At 36.1% G+C, this 19861-nt stretch overlaps 1 protein-coding gene across 3 annotated transcripts in view; it reads left to right on the top strand.

Moving 5' to 3' along the window:
• The window catches only part of EPRS1 (glutamyl-prolyl-tRNA synthetase 1), a 40826-nt gene that overhangs the window by 10761 nt on the left and 10204 nt on the right, over nucleotides 1-19861 (top strand). The window contains exons 5-25 of one of the 3 annotated variants that reach the window (XM_074168967.1): nucleotides 140-279; nucleotides 938-1032; nucleotides 2323-2449; nucleotides 2919-3111; nucleotides 3512-3683; nucleotides 4665-4898; nucleotides 6076-6160; nucleotides 6477-6536; nucleotides 8918-9028; nucleotides 10637-10773; nucleotides 11511-11718; nucleotides 12149-12261; nucleotides 12833-12950; nucleotides 13039-13416; nucleotides 14272-14502; nucleotides 15189-15437; nucleotides 16281-16511; nucleotides 16846-17111; nucleotides 18318-18369; nucleotides 19251-19460; nucleotides 19610-19682. In XM_074168967.1, the coding sequence (XP_074025068.1) occupies nucleotides 140-279; nucleotides 938-1032; nucleotides 2323-2449; nucleotides 2919-3111; nucleotides 3512-3683; nucleotides 4665-4898; nucleotides 6076-6160; nucleotides 6477-6536; nucleotides 8918-9028; nucleotides 10637-10773; nucleotides 11511-11718; nucleotides 12149-12261; nucleotides 12833-12950; nucleotides 13039-13416; nucleotides 14272-14502; nucleotides 15189-15437; nucleotides 16281-16511; nucleotides 16846-17111; nucleotides 18318-18369; nucleotides 19251-19460; nucleotides 19610-19682 (3483 nt within the window). Of the gene's footprint in view, nucleotides 1-139; nucleotides 280-937; nucleotides 1033-2322; nucleotides 2450-2918; nucleotides 3112-3511; nucleotides 3684-4664; nucleotides 4899-6075; nucleotides 6161-6476; nucleotides 6537-8917; nucleotides 9029-10636; nucleotides 10774-11510; nucleotides 11719-12148; nucleotides 12262-12832; nucleotides 12976-13038; nucleotides 13417-14271; nucleotides 14503-15188; nucleotides 15438-16280; nucleotides 16512-16845; nucleotides 17112-18317; nucleotides 18370-19250; nucleotides 19461-19609; nucleotides 19683-19861 lie in introns of all 3 variants that reach the window. The other 2 variants (XM_074168968.1, XM_074168969.1) reach the window with 2 other exon arrangements.

Raw genomic sequence — 19861 nt, 5'->3', positions numbered from 1 at the left:
CATGACTAAATTTCTTTTCAGAAGAGAGCATAAGTAGTGTTTTTAAAATAATAATCTTTTTTTAGTCTTAAAAATTGCGGTTGGTAATCATTCCATTTTTATAATTTAATAGCTTGAAAAATTATTTGTTTTCTAACAGATAATAACATATGGCAAGAGCAGTTACAGCAGAACAAAGCTCCTGTCCATGCAAAGCGATGGTATGGCTTTCTTGAGGTACAGCGTGCTTTTCAGTCAGTAGGAGCCAAGTGGGCTTCTGGTACACCAAAGGTTAAAATGGTAAGATTTGCTGAGATCCTCTGGAGAGAGTAGCTTTATTTGTGTGAATACACTATAAGAGATTTAGGTTTTTTTTTTAAGTTAGAGAATTAAAAGTTAAAAGGAATCAGTTGTACAGTAAATTATATTTTTGTAAACTTTTGTTTAAACATAAAGCTGTGCTTTAATATTTAGAAAGGCATGAGTGGTGTAGTCCAGTGCTTAAATGGAACCATGTAAAAATGGCACTTCTTAATCAGCACTGCTCTTTAGATATATTGTTTCATTCTTCTAAAGAGGATTTTGCGATCCTGATAAACCTGCAAAGATTGCACTTCTTGGTTGATTGAACTTGTTGGTCGCTTTCGGGTTAAGAACACTAACATATAATTACTTGGCTAGCAACTGTTCTCTTCTGTGGAATAAATTAAACAATTTGGTGGGATTTTTCACTCCTGGATCAAATTTGAAGACGGAATAACGTAAAGCTTCAGAATGAATCTTGGTTTGATGTACTAGAAATAATGTGAAAATTGTGAGGAGATGAATTTGGGGTCCAATATGTCAGCTTTTTGTTGTCTGGTTTGAAAGGAGACCTTGGTACAGAATCTATTATCTGGAGTTTTATATCTGGTTATACAGCTAATGTGATCTGTAATTATGTCTGTTAATTTTTAAGGCAACAGAAAAGAAAGCGGATGTTGGAAAGTTTGTTGAACTTCCTGGTGCAGAGATGGGAAAGGTCATTGTAAGGTTTCCTCCTGAAGCAAGCGGGTAAGAAACATATATACTTTGAGAAGGTTCCATTTGTATTACTTTTTACAAGGGTGCTTCGGTGAGGATGTTAATCAGCTTATCAGACAAGCCTTTTAAGCCAAATGAGTATTTAAAGCTTTGTCCACACCTACACTAGGGCTGTATGTATACTTCTCCTCTCAGCCTCTCTGCACTGTTGCTCAGACTTGGAATAGGGAGGTTAGTTGCCAGCAGGTGACGTGGTGCTGCTCAGCAGTAGAATGAGGAGAAGCAGAAGGACGACATTTGCGTGGATAATGGAGGTGTGTGCACTGACAGGAACTATGATGAGTAAATACAGTCTTTATCAGTTGGGTGAAAGGACTCACAGTGCTTCTCAAGGAAGCTGGGATTTGAGAAGGGAAAAATGTATGGGATAGCCTCCCTCAGGAAGCTTGACACCAGATGTACAATGGAGGGCTTTGGCCCAGGGGTCCAGACTATATGTAGTTCTGAAACACAAACTCCTTAAAGACCATGCAAGGGAGATGTGATGAGCCAATTTAATAAATACAATTTTCAGCCAGCTTTTAATTTTCTGTTTCTTTTTAGAGCTGCTTGATGAGTTGTATATATTCCATGATTGCATTTCTTTGTTAAACTGGCTGTTCAGCGTCATGTGACTTCTGTAGTACTGTTTCTTACTCTATTAGTCCAGTATAATCCGTTGCTTAAATATCATAATTTATGTATTATGTATGTGTGTAACATATATTGTTCTTACATTATACACTAGTAGCTTTTAGTGTCTTTGTTCTGGTGTTTTACTTAAAACACTGTTCTTTAGGGATGCATTTTTAATTTTTTTGGAAGTGATTTTCATTTTGTGAATTTGGGTTTTTTATATTTAATTTAAATTGATGGTAGCTTTTTACCTTATGTTAAAAATACATAGCAACCACAATTTCAGAAAATTCCACTCATCTGGTTGTGGTAGGTTCAGATTGTCTGGTAGCTGCTACTGAGTATCATCAACAGTTGGTTTAAGTTAGTCTGTAAAACTGCAGATAATTGCAGTCCTACCTTTTCTATCCATAGTAACACTAACTTACGGATTTAGGTATTTTTAACAGGTAGCTACTAAATTTATAGTAGAAAAAACATAATTTACTTTCATAAATCTATAGTATTTTAACAATTATCCTGAGTTGGTTTTTTTGTTAGAATTAGGTATTGCTTTCTGTTTTTTCTCCTTCCCTTGCAAAAAAAAAAAAATTATAGCTGAAGTAGTGCTGTTGTATATATTTATTTTTTATTTCTTTTTTTTAGATATCTGCATATCGGTCATGCCAAAGCCGCCCTGCTAAATCAGCACTACCAAGTTAACTTTAAAGGAAAACTTATTATGAGATTTGATGACACAAATCCAGAAAAAGAGAAAGAAGACTTTGAAAAGGTATGATAAGAGAGCAGGGAAATCCATTCACTGTATAGCTAATTCAAAGGTCAATGGCATGCAGAATCTGTTCTTATGCAATTTTTTTGCACTAGATTTTTACGGTATCAGTATTACACTTAAGTCTTATGCTTGGAAGGAATTTCCATCATCTTTACCTTTCTCCAAAGACTGTTTTACAGTATATTGATATGCAACTCTTGCAATATGCTGTTGTTTTCATTGTATAAATACTACTTAGTCTGTAACAAGTCATTTGTTTCAGCTTTCATCTCCTTTTCTTGTCTGATCTCATATAATTATAGGCTGTGAATGAATGGTAAGTGCCTGGCTCTCTTCTTTCGTGCATATAATTCTTATGGCTTATCCTTCCTGGACAATGGAGTATTAAAAATACCACATCTGGCACAAAGAGGATAGAGGTTTAAGCTTTCCTGAATATTACAGTATACAATTGCAAACTTTGCAGGTTATTCTTGAAGACGTTGCAATGCTGCACATCAAACCAGATCAATTTACATATACCTCAGACCACTTTGAAACAATAATGAAATATGCTGAGAAGCTTATTCAGGAAGGGAAGGCATATGTGGATGATACTCCTGCAGAACAAATGAAAGCAGAGCGTGAGCAAAGAGTGGAATCTAAACACAGAAATAACTGTAAGATATTTTAAGCTTCTGTCTTGCTTTCTTACCTTTTTAATTTGGCATCAAAACTTGATTTTTAGTAACAAAGATGGATGAGATGACTAATTGCATATCTCTAAGGTCCTTATAGGACCTTATAGGAACTTACGGGGTCGTTATAGGAACTTAGAAGTGTTTAGTGCTTTGTTCTACAAGGCTGGAATGAGTGTACATTTAGACAAGTGCAGTGAACTTGTGTATGTATGAATTCATCACCATTCATTACTACTTTTAAAAAATTAAAAATGTAAAATGTGTGAAAATGAATTCCAGTGAGGGGGATGACATTGCTTGTTGTTACTGCAGTAATAAAATGTGGTTCTGTATCAACTTTGTAATACCTTAGAAAATGATTTATTTTTATTGTTCTTAGGTGTTAATAAGAATCTACAAATGTGGGAAGAAATGAAAAAGGGATCAGAATATGGACAAACTTGTTGTCTACGAGCAAAAATAGATATGAGTAGTAACAATGGATGTATGAGGGATCCAACTCTTTATCGTTGTAAAAACCAGCCTCATCCACGTACCGGAAGTACCTACAAGTATGTCCACTTCTTCCTTGTGTGGTTTTTGCTCTTTTCAGGGCATTTGCCATTCCTAAGTAAACTTCTTTTAATGCTTGCAACCTGCTAGTATTTTTTATTTTTCAGTCAGAATATGTAATGAGTCTCTCGACTTCCTGAAACTTCTGCAAATGACCTTTAAAACCTGTGAGTTGACTGTCATGGTCAGCAGTGAATATTATTTCACTTTTGGTCCATAAATACATCGTATTTCAGTGAAGAGCTTTGAGTCACAACATAAATTAAAACCTAATGGCTCTATCTTGGACAATAAAGCTTTAGCTCTTGGAGCTTAAACAGAACCATGGCAATTTTACATTGCTACAACTTTATATTGCTGCAAAACATCCTTCCTTAATCTACTTACCTGACTGGCTGATTCCATTTTCACAGCAGCTGCTGTCTTTGTGCAGAATTAAGAATTACTACATTGTGCATTGAAGTAAACTTTTCCAATTGTTCAAGGCTTATTTGAAACCTCTGTTTGCAGCTATACAATTCCCTTTTTGGAAGCATTGATTGAATGTGTATATAACAGTAAAGCTATGTCTGTGGATAGGGGTTTATTTTTGAACATGAAAGCTTTGCTCATTATTCAGTCAACTAATGATTCTTTTTGATATTTAAGGAAAAGAACCCTGTAAGTCAGCCTTTTATGTGTTTGGAAAAAAAATAGCAGTGTAGGATTATTTTTTTTTTTTTTTTTAGCCTTTGATATTAAGGGCTATGATCAGTTAATTTCTTGAAGGTTTTCTTTGGTTTAAAAACGTATTGCCTTCTGGATTTTTTTTTTTATGGACCATTTGTTGTGTATATGTTATTTTAGTCTTGATCTGAAAGTTTTCAGGATAATATATTATAAATATTTATAATATATAAATTGTGCCTAGTTGAAATGTTTACATTTGAGGAAAGTGTTTTGTTTTTCTGCCCTGCTAATTGAAGGTCTTTTATTCTCAGGGTTTATCCCACATATGACTTTGCCTGCCCCATTGTTGACAGTATTGAAGGTGTCACACATGCATTGAGAACAACTGAATACCATGACAGAGATGAACAATTCTACTGGATCATTGAGGCACTGGGCATAAGGAAGCCATATATATGGGAGTATAGTCGCCTAAACCTCAACAACACTGTGCTCTCTAAGAGAAAGCTTACATGGTTTGTCAACGAAGGGCTTGTGGATGGATGGTATGTTACATGGTTGTAGTTCAGCATTGTTCCTTAAGATACTTTTGACTGATGCACACATTCTGTTTTGGACAGTGCTTAGACATCAAAGCAGCATGAATGAATATTTAACCAATATTTAAGAATATAGTTTAATTACAGTGGCTTCTACATGTAAAATGTATCTGTTTACTACTCTACAGTAACTGTGTACATACATATTCATATCCTGTAATAAACATAAGGTAGCTTATTTTTGGACTCTGGCTCTTGCTACAGGTGCTACTTAACACATGAAGTCATTGGATACATTCCTGAGCAATGCCAGAAGGGGGCCTAAATTGAAGATCTTTGGGTCCTATCCTAGTCAAATCCGTCCTACTTTCCCCCACCTGCCCTGCCCCCCCCCAAGTTATTTCTGTTCTTTTTTTTCATGTTAAACGGATTTCTGCAGATAGTGCTCGGTGGCCTAGTAGCTTAAGTATTTTCCTAGAAAGGATGAGCTGTGGGTTTGCATTTCTGCAAGGAGTTTGCATGGAGCAGCTCTTCTAGAGCCAAGATTCTCTCTTTCCCCCCGCCCTCCCCCCCCGCCCGGTTTTTCTAGAGGTGTAGCTGGTCTTACAATGACCTCTCCCTCCCTAAGACTCCCTGTTGCGTCTTCAGCAAGGTTTGATTCATGTTCTCACCAAAATATATTTTACATTTCAGACTAGGCCTTTTTGTTTCTTGCATAAGCAAATAAAACAACAGAATTCTGTCACATATGTCATTGAGAGATAATATTGTCATTGTCACTCATCTCTTTCTGGTTTCTCTTGAGCAAGAAAGAATCAAGCCCTGTTATTTCAGGTTCCATTATTCAGGTTCCATTGAAAAGGAAGTAATGTGATAGGTTCATAACTTTTGCCTTGCCAGTTTTTGAGGGACTTAAGATTGAATAGCTCTAGGAGAAGAGCTTCTTCAACAAGAGATGGCTTCTCTCCCTGGGGTGAAGCAGAAGGAAATCTGCACCACACATTCTGTATGGATAAGAACTCAGTCTTTTCAGTTAGGTTTTCTCATCTAGCTCTTAATTCACACAAGCAAAATACACTGAAGCTGCACCTTTCATGTGCGGCAGTATTAGTAAAGTTTTGATCAGTCTGACTAATAGATAGAACTTAGCATGTGACACTGATGAAACATCTTTTTCTACTAGGGACGACCCAAGATTTCCCACTGTGCGTGGTGTCCTAAGAAGAGGCATGACAGTTGAAGGGCTAAAACAGTTTATCGCTGCTCAGGTAGGTGTTTTCTTCTCTTCTGATTCTTTGAATTTCATTTGGTAAGGACAAGTTTTTGTGAAATATCAGTTAAGGTACTTGTCACCCTTCTTTTAAAGGTTTGCTGCTTTCATGGATACTGCTTCAACAATATTAACACCTGTGAGCAGGTCCTGGCAAAATGGGGTAGCAGGTTTCTTACTTTAGAAAGTGTTTATTTTGCAAGCTCAAGATGCCTTTCTAAACTGTTTTGATGAATGCAAACTGTAGTGGGTCTGTAGTCTTTAAAGGAGTCTAATAGCTAGAATATTTATATTCATGTGGTGGTTTTTTCCAGGGCTCGTCTCGATCTGTCGTGAATATGGAGTGGGATAAAATTTGGTCCTTTAATAAAAGGGTATGTGCTTACTTGAATTTGATGCTACTCCTGGTATCCTCTTTCTGGGATGTGTAGAGAATCCAGCGTTCATTGGAGTGCTGCTTATCACAACAAGTAGCAGTTTAATATCTTGCATCATTTGGCACACTTTCAGGAAAATGGAATGTCCCCCCCTTAATAACATGAAGTAGCACTAATTCTATTGATTCTCCTATACCAATACTTACTTGCCTTAGTAGTATGGGGAAAGATAATGATATTTGCTGTAAATCTGATGTGAAAACTGCATTTCATTTTTCTGCTTTCAAGCTGCGAGCTATCTATAAGAAGGTATTACTTAATGCTTTTTACCTTAGCATATGGCTTACAGTGCTGTAAGCATATATAGCATAAGCTATCATTTTGCAGCTTCATAGCATAGTCACATTTGCTTATATAACAGGAGCTCTACAAACCCACTGAACATGCATTATTCCTAGTTTTAAAAGGCTGCCCATATCTGGTTTGGCTTATTTGTTAACATAAACACAAATCTTACTCAATTGATTCATGTTGGCCGCTTTTCCTTTCTCTGGCAAAAGGACTAACTGGGTATACGGCCTATGTAGATAAAGACAGCACTGGTGATGTTTCTGACAATGTCAATTAAGGAATATTGCATCTTGACATGGTTAGTTGCTTTTTGGCAGCGGATGCTTGGACACTATAATAAGGCGAATTGTTATAACGCTGATTGCATATTTTGTGTGATTGTGGAAACACCTGTTATTTTGCATTGGGATTCCTGCTTGGTTTTGCTTATATAGTACCAGATCTGTTTATTTCAGTAGTTTTTGCTTGTCTGGCATGTGTCTTGTATTTCTTCATGTGTTTTGCATTTGGTCTGCTACATACACAAAGGTTTATGAATCGGTTCTTTCTGTTGCTGCATAAATATACTTATGACTAAGAATTGGATTTTGGGGAAAAATCTACAATGGACCATCAGGGTTCATTTTTCGAATTGGCTTTTGAACTGAGTTTCTTAGACCTCTGACTCAACTCCTTGGACAGCACCATATTTATTAGCCAATTTTATTTACATGTAGCTGTGCAGATTGTAAACTGTCTGCAATATGAGCAATTGGTTGCATGCAGGTAGTTCTGAGCTCAAAGACTTCATCAGTGTGAGAGCTCTTATTTTATGTGTTATCCTGTAATTATACTACTGACTTTTAACATCTGTCATCTAAGGAAGGATTGTGAGTTTTAAGGAGTAAAATAAAGAGTCTGGTAATAACATCGTAAAATTCCTTCATTTAGTTATCAAAATTATGATATTAAATCACATCATACACCTATATTTTGAGATACATATGAGTCCTTTCTTAAAGTGTGTGTTTAACATTTAGGAGTCTGACTTCAGTGACTATGAGCTTACAGATGTGTGACTTCTTAAAAGTACGTCATCGTATCACCTTCCTTGCTGATGTGAAGTAATGAGATGCTAAATATTTTTTCTAAAATTTCTGTGTAGTTTTTCACTTGAGCAGGAATAAACTAAGGAGAAAAAAAGTCACTTTATAATAATAAATAAAAGTGTTTTCCTTTGTGTTAGTTTCCAATTAAACTGCTAGATCCCTGATATTCCTTTTGGACCTAGAGAACTGTTTTACTTGAATTATGTTTTTAAGTGCCTCTGAACAGTTTGGCAAACCAGTATTTCAGGCGTTAAAAGTGCTGTGAAGAACTATGTCAGTTGAGTTTGAAAATGGGCAATAAAAATACAGGAAGACGTTTAGTGGTATCTTTTTTCTTGCCAAACATGTTGTAGAAATCCTGATGAAGTCAATGTTATGGTGTTGCCTTATTATAGTATCTAATGCGCCTGTATTAAAATGGCAGACTTAATTGGTGCTTCCTCTATAGCCAGGTATGTCCCTGATTCTGCTGTAGTACTGACCTGGAAAATGAGTATGGGATCAGGTCTTGTGCTGCTGGAAAAAGAACAAATTACACTGATAAATTATCGCTTTAAATTCAGGTACCTAGAGAGAAAGTGGTACAGATGTAAGAGCGTATGTGCATAGTAAAGCTATATCAAAGTACATTTTGCTATATTCCCTATGGGCATTAGCTCATAATTTTGGTTGCTTCTGGTCCCAGTACTACCCAATCTATAGTTTGTACTCAAAGTATTTCAGTGAAGATGGGAAATTGTGAAGTATTACCACTGTTCTCTCACTTTTCTCTTCTGTGGCTTTGGATTAAAGTAATACTGAAGCAAGCATAAAAAAAAAAAAAGCAGTAACATAAAGAATACCAGTTAATATTCCTTTTTGGTGGTTGTCGTTTTATACAACATCTTATTTTTCTGTCAATGTCAAATATTTATGATCCACCTCATTTGTTTTCTGCAGGTTATAGACCCAATAGCACCTCGGTACACTGCTTTACTGAAAGATGCAGTGGTCCCAGTAAATATTTCTGAAGCTCAAGAGGAGATGAAAGAAGTGGCTAAACATCCAAAGGTTCTTGCTTTACTCTTCTAATATTCTTGTGTTGCAGATCAGTAAGGTTGGAAATACCTTGGCTTGGAGCAGTCAGCAAGGAAGAGTCCTGCTTTTAACTTGGTCAGACAGCATGAGATAAAACAAAGGTGTACTTTTTTTCACAGAATTGTCAAAAACTGGGCAACCACTGAACATATTTGTTCTGTTAAGAGGATGTAGGAAACTGCTTTTGTAAATATGTACAGTGCATATAAACAGTGCATTGGAAGGCCTCTCTGGGAGTTTTCAGAAGAGGTGAGATGTTAAAAGTATGGAGCAACGCTCAGACTGGTTTTATTATTGTTTGATACTTTCACAGAGAAGTTTAAATATAAAAAATTATTCAAGCTTTATGGGTATAATGCAGTAGATACTGCTTATCTACAAAAGTAAGAAATGCAGGAGATTTTTTAAAAATAGTTTATAAAGTTAGACTTACGTAGAGAAGTGATATATTAACCTGTTAATTCTACCAATCTCTGGATTTTTTTAATATCACTTTTAAATGCGGATAGCAAGTAGTTATTATCAAAAGTTAAGAACTTGCTAATTTGATACTCTTAGTATCCAGTAAATAGAACAATATCCCTTAAGAAGAGATATTATTAAGAAGTGTGTTACTGATACAATACTTTTTTGGCACTACAAAAGATGCTTTTCTTTGGGTGTGACGTCTCAAATTGTGCTTAAGCTTCACTAAAAGCATCCCTTACATATCAAACTTACACTGAGAAACAAGTGAATACTGTTGAGATTTTTCTTCATTTATTTGTTTTTATTTTGTTTCTTTGAGTGTTCCTGTAGCCATTTCTTGAAACTGAGAGGTGGACATCTGGTTTGCCCTCTTCCCCTTGGCAGATAAACAAGGAAACAGGTTTTGAGAAGATGCAAGTGGAATTGTGACTCTTAAAGAGTCAAAAAGTCTGAAGTTTGGTCAGATGCAAGCCAGCATATTAAAACATTTATATTAAAAATGCTGCCTCCAGTATATAATGAAATTAGTACAGACCAGAAGAAACAAATTTCAAGCTCCCGATCATTTGAAAAAGTCTCAACTTACAGCTGTCTTAAACTTTTTTTTAATCTCTATTGCTGAGACGTTTTAAAGCTGAGTATTTTTAGTGTTATGAGGGATGTATTTCCCATTTCTGTCTTTAAAAATCTATGCAGCTGAGAGAAGCTCCATATTCGTTTCCATATTAACTATGTAAAAAGATAAAAATGAAAGTTATGAAATTATTTTTTAAGGGAATTTGTATAGCAAAATTGAAATTTGAGAAAAAACTTTCTTAGCTTTCACCTGTAAGATCTTAAAGATATGTGGACCTTAAGGAAATAGGATATGCTGTCAGTTGTGTTGGAGCTAATATTTGATAGGAGATAGAATTTTTTGAATGTAGTGTCAGAGTACATGCATGGAGTGCTTGTGAACAAGAAACCTGAGAGTTGTGGAAGAATACCATGCCTTTGTGTTACTGTTATTGTCCATCTTCTATCATAAATAAAGCAGTGTTTTGGCTCTGCATTAACTTTAGTCAGCTTATATAATAACAATCTCTCCTTTGAAATTAAAATCATTATTCACAGAATGCTGATGTTGGGTTGAAACCCGTGTGGTATGGCTCCAGAGTCCTGATCGAGGGCGCAGATGCAGAGACCCTGACAGAGGGAGAGGTGGTTACATTCATAAATTGGGGCAATATTATCATCACCAAATTAAACAGGTAACCTGTTTACTGGGAGATGAAATCAATTTTTGCTTTCCAGCCTTCTGTTGATTTTTGTTTTAATAGGTAGCTTGTAACAGTAAAATATTAATGGTTGTCCTTATATGTCCATTCTAGGATTCTGTATATAGTTGTCTACTTTGAAATATGCCGCAAACCTGCATTTTAGCATAGAGCGTATTTTACTGTAGATTCAGGTCTGAAATCACCAATCAGTCCTGATACTGCATGTCCCTCTCATCCAGCGTTCTCCATGTTTCTGTGGTAATATTTCCACTGTGAAACAGCTTTTTCAGACAAAAAAAAAACAACCAAACACCTGGAGTTTTAACAACTGTCACCCTGTAACAAATATTGGGTTTGTATATTAAAAACCTAAACCTATCAGTTTCACATGCAGAACTGTTGAGGTGGGAAAGGAGACCATTAATGTTGTCATAGTATCTTTGAAATGGTTCTGTTGAGTCAGTGGCAGAAGGGGGTGACTTGGGATAGAGAACATAAATATGTAGAGATTTTTTTCCCTGTGTTCTTTACTGTCTCTTGATACTTAAGAAATGAAAATTAAAGGAGAACTTCAACAGGAATGAATGCACTCTTTCATTTCCTGTGTCTCCCGCACTTCAAAAATGAACTCTGAACACTTGTTTTTCACTGAATCTATTGATGATCTGTAGTATCAAATGAGAACTAATAATTTAAACTTTACTCTTAAAATTTCTGGTTTTTTGTAGAAATTCAAGTGGAAAAATTGTGTCCATTGATGCCAAGCTGAACTTGGACAATAAGGACTTCAAAAAAACGACTAAGATCACTTGGTTAGCAGAAACTCAGCGTGCACCACTCATCCCAACTGTCTGTGTTAATTATGAACATCTGATCACTAAGCCAGTTTTAGGTAAAGATGAAGATTTCAAGCAATATATCAACCGAAATAGCAAGGTGAGTTATCTTTTTGTCCCCTTTATTCCACAAAGCTTAACGTTTGAGGGTTTTTTTTGCCATTACTATTTCTAGTTACTGTCTTTTTTAATTTAAAGATTTCATTTGTCAAACAAGTAAATCATGTGCTGGTGTATCTAGTACCCATTTAACCTTTCGTAACTTCAAAATTAAAATATGACTCACGTTTTTTCTCAGGCATTGCCTGGCTTTTGCACATCTGGGACCAATAGTTTGAGTGTTTTGTCTTGAAGCATTCTTATGATATAGCATCTTTTTGCTTGTACTTACTCTGCTGTCTCTGAAATCAACTAACATTTAAACACTTCCAATATCAGAAAATCACCATTATCCTTTTACACCTCTACTGTATTTCTTCCTATTTCTTGTGCTCTGTTAGATTTGGACTGATTTCTTTTAACACTTACAGCAAGAAGAACTGATGTTAGGTGATCCTTGCCTTAGGGAGTTAAAAAAAGGGGACATCATACAACTTCAGAGGAGAGGATTCTTTATTTGTGATCAGCCCTATGAGCCAGTGAGGTAAGCTACCTGAGAATGGCCTACCTGCTGCATTTTAATGTTTTCACACGTGCATTGGCGAGAGTAATGTTGCCTGGCCTGCAAATATTTTCCCCTTTACCACAACCTCTCTGTGGAATATTTTGGTGGGCTGGCATGGCTTTTAGCTTGTACATTTCTACCTCTTCAAACTGTCTAAGCCAAGCACATGACAGTCTTAGTGCACCCCAAGTAGCTTAGTAAAGAGATCATGGTTTCCTTGTGATTCTAAGTATATAAATTAAAGAACAGTGTTACAGAATAAATCAGGCATTTGCCCAATACTAGCCCTGAACATACTATTTAATTGTAACAGTTTTTTAGCAAGCTAACAAACATCAAAATTACACTGCATTTCTTCATAAAGAAAACTTGTACTTTGTCAGAATCAATGCAGATCCCCAATTATTTAAATTTGGGTAACTATTACAAAGATAAACTTGCAGTTGAGCCAGAGCATCTTGTAGAAAAAGCAGAACATTTGCATAAATAAATGTATAATATGGGTCTTGTATTTCCTTTATTATCGTGTTTTCTATAAATCCTCTTATAGTCCTTACAGCTGTAAAGATGCCCCATGCATTTTGATTTACATCCCTGATGGACACACTAAGGAAATGCCAACGTCTGGGTCAAAAGAGAAGACAAAAGCTGAAACAGCTAAGAAAGAGGTAGACTTGTGTTTTAGAACAGTGCCATGAAATGTATTACTGTACATGACTACCATGCTGAATACTTGGCTTTTTTTTTTTCTTTAAGGCTGGTTCATCTGTAAAAGGAAAATCTGCTGCACTTGTTGCTGATACCTCTACTCCGACCTGTACTGGATCAGAAGGTCACCTGGTCATTTACAACAGGGTGGCTGCACAGGGTGATATAGTTCGTGACATGAAAGCTAAGAAGGCATCCAAGGAAGATATTGATAAAGCTGTGAAACAGTTGCTGGCCTTGAAAGCGGAATACAAAGAGAAGACGGGCCAGGAGTATAAGCCTGGAAATCCTCCAGTATCTGTAACTGAACAGAGTGTGTCTTCAAAGCTTGGGACCCCTGGTACCCTGGACAGCAAAGCACTGTATGATAAAGTTGCAGAGCAAGGAGAGGTGGTCCGAAAACTGAAAGCTGAGAAAGCACCTAAGGTGGCTGATTAAACTAATATTACTTTTTTGGTTGGCTTTGCATAGCCCATTGTCCTCCATCTGTGGAGGTGGATGGGTGCTTATGGATCCATGTTTTCATAGTGATCATCATTTGGACTGGGCTATGTTCTGTCAAGACTTGTGTTTTCCAATACTTATCTTTTAGCTAGATACGTATGACAAAGATTGTGTTAATACTCATAAAGATGCAAGTAAATTCCTGTATTTCTTAGACTGCTGTTCTGAAATGTGGACAGGATTCACCCTACCGCATGAGTTGATTAAGTATCCAAATCTTGTCCTTGGGGTTGAAATGTCCTGCAGTATTTATTTATTTAACTAAATATGGTCAAATTATGGGACTTCATAGGATTGACTTGTTGCTATTTAGACCTTAAAAACAAAACACAGAAAGGAAAAAAGAAAATAGAGATCCAAATACTACAGATATTTTTGAAACTTCTTGTCTGGAGCTGAGCATAGAAAACACAGTTATAGTAGCTGTTTTCTTTCTGTTCTTTCTAATGCAGAGCAAGAAAAGATGGGAAATAACACTTTTCCTGGTGGTTGAATGCTGTTCATAATAGTGTCTTGGTAGCACTGTAAAATCTAAATAATTGGGAAGATCTAAATAATTTCTTGTTATAACTTTATATAGGACTACTAGGAGTTATTTTGTTAAAGCAGGAAATTAGTAGAGAACTTCTCTGAAAAACTGTACTAAATAATTAAGAAAATGGAATAGGTGCACATAAAGCGCAGGTCTTTTCGTAAGAGTATTTAAGGTGCGCTTCAGTCTCTTATGTCTCTATGTCTTTGTTCCTCCCTTTTTCTGCCCCTTACTTTCTCTTTCAGGATGAGATAGATGCTGCTGTGGAAGTCCTTTTATCCCTAAAGGCAGAATATAAACGACAGACAGGCCAGGAGTACAAACCCAGAAGCCCACCTGTGGTCTTTGTCCCTCCTCAGTCTTCTCCTGTTTCTGCTCTTCCATCCCCATGTCTAGTAGACAGCAAATCTCTGTACAACAAAGTAGCTGAACAAGGCGAAGTGGTCCGCAAACTTAAATCAGAGAAAGCTTCAAAGGTGCAACAGCAGTGAATACTTGCAAACGGAACAGTATTTTCAATTTAGACTAAAACCTAATTACAGGTTTTGTGAAGCTTGAGGAAAAAAATATAAGAAAGTACTTTCAAATCCCTTTAAGTGCTTTCTCAAATTCTCTTAAGCTGATATGGCTGACTTCATGAGTTCTGTGATAGTGCATGGAGAACCTGGAAAATAAAAAAGTTCTTTTTTTAGTGATACAAGATAAGTGAAGCAGAGTATAGGCAGTAACTTGAGAAAAGGGCTGTAACTTGAAAGCTGAAATAGCAATAATAAATTTGGTAATAAATTGATAGTGGCCAGGGAACCGTTCTTCATTCAGAGTCTGAGTATTTGCTTCCGTTCTCCGGTGTATGAAGGCATGGACTGCTGTAACTGAGGGAACTAAGCTGCCTAAATGGGAAGCTTGCATGGCACAGAAGTCAGCCCGTACATATACTGCATGATTAGGTCCTTTGATGTGCAACTTGTAGATATTTTGGCTAAAAAGTTTTTCCACAGAACTCAGTAATGACAACTTATACTAACAAGTTAGCTCTAGAAGTTTTATTATAACAGCTATGTTAGTGCTATTCTAGTGAAGGTTATATTATCTTAGCTATTGTGTTGCATCTCTGTTGTTTCTACCTTTATCTGCAACTGCTGTGTTTTCTTTCTTGCTTCAGGAACTAATAGATGAGGCTGTGAAAATTCTTTTAAATCTAAAAGCAGAATATAAACAAAAGACAGGTCAAGAGTACAAGCCTGGAAATCCGCCTTCAGCTCTTCCTTGTATACCTTCTACTACACTTTCGTCTTCTATATGCTGCAGTAACTCGGCACCCTGTAGCTTAGTGGATGGCAAAGCACTTTATGATAATGTAGCTGAACAAGGGGAAGTGGTACGCAGACTCAAAGCAGAGAAAGCTTCCAAGGTATAATAGTAAATAGAGAATAAGCAATTGTAATTCTTACCACGTTTTGCCACTGGGGGGAAATCTTTCACCAACTAATAATCAAACAGTGTACTAAACTCCCTTATGTTCAGGTTGTAGCTTAGCCATCAAACTTGCGTGTTCTGATAACGCCACACAAGGCTACTCTGCTGCTGGATACTTTATTGACTCTGAGATCTAAATTTGACTGGTGTAGAAAGTCAAAATTAAACTCTGACATCTAGATGAATAGACACAAGTGTGGCAGATGTTAACCCTGCAGAAGTTTTTAATGTATTTTACTTTTTCTTGCTATGCTTGGGACAAGTGAAGGTAAAAGTATCTAGTGTATGGCAACAGTAGCAAGCCTTTTCAAAACTTCACAAATTCAGTGATGGTTGTGGAAAAGAAAATGAGACAAACCTATATGTTTTCAGGAGCTGCTATTTTTTTCCACCTGTATTTGTACCTTGCAGAATTGGTCTTGGTGTTAGGTTGTTTTTATTGGGTTTGGGTTGTTTGTTGGTTTTTTTTTTTTTTTTATAGAAAATCCTTTTCTAAAACAGTTTATTGTAGTTTCCAGTGTAGATTCTGCTGCAATTATTAACAGGTTGTAGCTGGCCAGGTGGGCTAGGGGAACATTCTGGTATAATGTGACAGCTCTCAAACATACTCTTACTGCTTGGGGAAGAGCTATTACTTGAGTTGTCCCCTAATTATGAAGCACTGTTTATTGCTAGATGAAAATTTTGTTTTCTTAGCCTGAAAATCAATGCTTCTTGTCAGTTCTTTTTTTTTTTTAATTCTCACCAGTACATCTTGCTATATTTGTCCTCCATATAGGATGAAATAGATGAAGCAGTAAAACTCCTTCTTTCTCTAAAAGCTGACTACAAGGAAAAAACTGGGCAGGACTACAAGCCGGGACATCCACCACTAGCTCCAAGTGCTTTGCCTCAGATGTCAAACACAGTACCCAGTGGTCCAGACACACCCGATGCTAAAGCCCTGTTTAGCAAAGTAGCTCTTAAAGGAGATGAAGTTAGGAAATTGAAAGCGGAAAAAGCAGAAAAGGTAAAAACATACTATGCTATAAAAATGTAATATATGTATTTAAATCTAAAAATCTATTTTAAATTCAGTGTGTTTATGGGAATTGGAAATGTACATTTAGAATAGACAGCATTTGAATTCTGAGATCTGAAATGTACTTTTAAAATTATTTCTGTCAGATGTGGTCCTTAAAATGTTAACACATTTAAGTTAAATATTGGTCTTTGCAGATTTTTCACCCAACACTGTATGGATGTCCATAGTGCAATCCATAGATCCATTTTGTTTTTTTGATAGAGCCATTTTATTCCTGTGATTTCTGTATAAATTTCTCTTTATTTTTTTGTTCTTCAAGGAACAGATAGATGCAGCTGTTAAGGAACTTCTTCAGTTGAAGGCCCAGTATAAGTCTGTTGCAGGAGTGGACTATAAACCGGTTTCTGCTGGTGGCACTGATGACAAAGACAAGAAGAAGAAAGAGAAGGAGAACAAATCTGAAAAGCAGAGTAAGCAACAGAAGCAAAATGATAGCCCAAAAAAAGAACCTTTGCAAGGACAGAGTGGTAATGAGCTCTCCTCAAATGGATCAGGAGAGGGTCAAGGCCCTAAGAAACAAACCAGGTAAAAATGTGGTCTTTAATCTATTTGCTGGAAACCTCAGCTGTTTACCTCTATTCAGATTTAGAGTTTTACAGGTTTCTCATTTCACTTGAAGGCATAGACATTTGCAAAATAACTGTGTTCATTTTCATATTTAGGGTCAAGCCAAAAGCAAGTTACCAAAGTTTATTTAGTGTCAGTTGTACCTCACCATCCTACTGAGGAAAATTCTACCTAGCCTGTAGAAAGCATAAAGCGGTGTGCCCACTCTGTTACTGTGGGTACTGTTACTGTCATTGAGAACCTGGAGGAAAAAAAAACAATTTATGTGTATGTCATTGTACTATGGTTTCCAAAAATATTTACTGTGAGTACCATGAGAAGTATGTATCCCCAGCCAGAGCAAGGCGCTGCTGTTGTTGACAGTGGAACTCTCCAGTGATGATTGCTGTGCATTCCCTCTCCTGCTCCCACCCTGAAAGTTTAGAAGTCTTTCCACAGCATGTATTATGTAGGAGTATTTATTTCCTCTTTCAGATACCTAAAATCACGTTAGAGAAAGAGGTGTGGTTATTTTGTATAGAAAATCTTAAAACTTTTCTGTTTGTAGAGATATAAAAGCTTTACTTCTGTCTACTGTCATTTGAGTCTGGTGAGTTTAGCCTTCTTTAGGATTTTGTAGTTTTACTTGTTATATTTATTTTGATGATAGGGCCAGTTTTCACTCTTGAGCAGTGTGACTGACATTCACATGAATGGTGAATTCAAGTTGCATATGTTTCCTGAAATTGTAGCAACTGACTAGGCAAGAAATTTTTAAAATAAAAGGTAAACCAGCTTACACATAGGTCTGGTTAATCTTAGGTTTTTACTAGAGATGCTTGGGTTTTTTAATGCGTCGTTATGAGGTTCTTTGATGCAACCATGATGAGAATTAGAAGGGTTCAAACCATAGAAAGTAAATGGAGCTGGTTTTATGAAATACTTTTGTTAGCCAAGGTAAGGAAACACTAGCAATTCATACTACCCAATACATACTGAACTGTCAGAAAAAAAAAAAAAAGTGGGAAAAGTTAGCTTTGTGAAGTAAAATTAAAATATTTTGGTCCATGCCTCCCTTTTTCTGCTCCCCTACCCCCCAAGAAAAAAAAAAAAAAGAACAAAGGTTAGATAAATTTACTGCTAAATGCTGTACAGCACAAATCTAGTTCTTTTCTAATACCGTAGGCTGGGTCTAGAAGCTAAAAAAGAAGAAAATCTCGCAGACTGGTTTTCTCAGGTAAGTGCACATCAGTTTGAATTAAAGAATTATTTAATTCTCTTATAAATCAAGATCTGTTTGGGATTTTTATATCTTATCTTGTGTTTATCTTTGTTTTAAATGCAAAGCAAAGCACTTGCTCCTTTCTATTTCTTACATTGCTATCATGGTCTTAAATAGAAGTGCCTGGATTGAAGAACTGAATAAATTTAGGAAACTGGAAAAAGGATGAGCATCAGTCATTTCACCCTCCCCCCATATATACATACATACATACATACGTATATATAGATATGATTTTCTTAATTCATGTATGAATTCCTCTTTCATTAAGAGTGCAAAAGATCAATGAAATGATAGGAATTTCACAGGCTTGTGAGTTTTATTTCACCTCAAAATGATGTGTACTGAAAATATCAGTTGATGCTGAATGAGTTTGCTGGTTCATGAGGTTCAAAACAGGCATGATTAGTTTAGATTAGCCTACTTACCTATTTACAATCTTTCATATCAGTGGTGTATGTTACATCTCACTAGTATAATTTTTTGTCTTTATCCTAAGGAATAAAAGTCTTTTCTGAGATGACCTAGAGACGTTTCTTACAGAAGTGCAGTTTGTTGCTTCCTGGAAATTAGCTACTGTCTTTTACTGAATTCATTAAATTCAGTTTTACTTAAGTGTTTACGTTTCTCTGCTTTAATAATAAACTAATGTTCCTGCTAAACTTGCTCTAATTATAGGTAACGAAATCGATCTCAAAGAATATCTTTGCTAACTTTTTGAGCACAAAGACTTTTAAATAGGAGAGTTTTCTTGAATTGCATCCCACGCACTTGAATTCCTGAATGTTCTTTGTGTATGAAATTGAAACTTCAGTATCTAAATAATCTTTTGAAAGGTGATTACAAAAGCAGAAATGATTGAATACTACGATGTGAGTGGCTGTTATGTTCTTCGTCCTTGGGCTTATGCTATTTGGGAAGCTATCAAGAACTTCTTCGACGCAGAGATCAAGAAGCTTGGGGTGGAAAACTGTTACTTCCCCATGTTTGTGTCCCAGGCTGCCCTAGAGAAAGAGAAGACTCATATTGCTGACTTTGCTCCTGAGGTACACTTCAAAACTTTGTTTTAATCTGAGTGCAAGAAAACTCAAGCACTTACTCTGCAGCTCAGTATGAAAGTATGTGTTTGTTGGGTTTTGTTCAAACTTGTTTTGTTTGATTTTTTTTCTCCTTTTTTTTTTTTCCATTTCTTTAGGTTGCTTGGGTCACAAGATCTGGGAAAACAGATCTGGCTGAACCGATTGCTGTACGTCCCACAAGTGAAACAGGTAGACCTCTTTTCATTCAGTTTGGCTATAAAGAAAACAGTTACAGGTATAGTGTAGCTGATAGACAAGAATCCCTTTTGAAAAGCAGAAACCCATTTTTTAAGAATGTTTTCTATAACTCCATATAAAAATTTCCTAAATTTGCTGCTGCTTATAGCTCATGTCACAACACTATAAGT

This window comes from Numenius arquata, chromosome 2 (genome assembly GCF_964106895.1).
Source record: "Numenius arquata chromosome 2, bNumArq3.hap1.1, whole genome shotgun sequence".
NCBI classification, from domain to species: domain Eukaryota; kingdom Metazoa; phylum Chordata; class Aves; order Charadriiformes; family Scolopacidae; genus Numenius; species Numenius arquata.
Note: the sequence above shows the minus strand (reverse complement) of the source record. Positions and strands in the feature narration are given on the sequence as shown.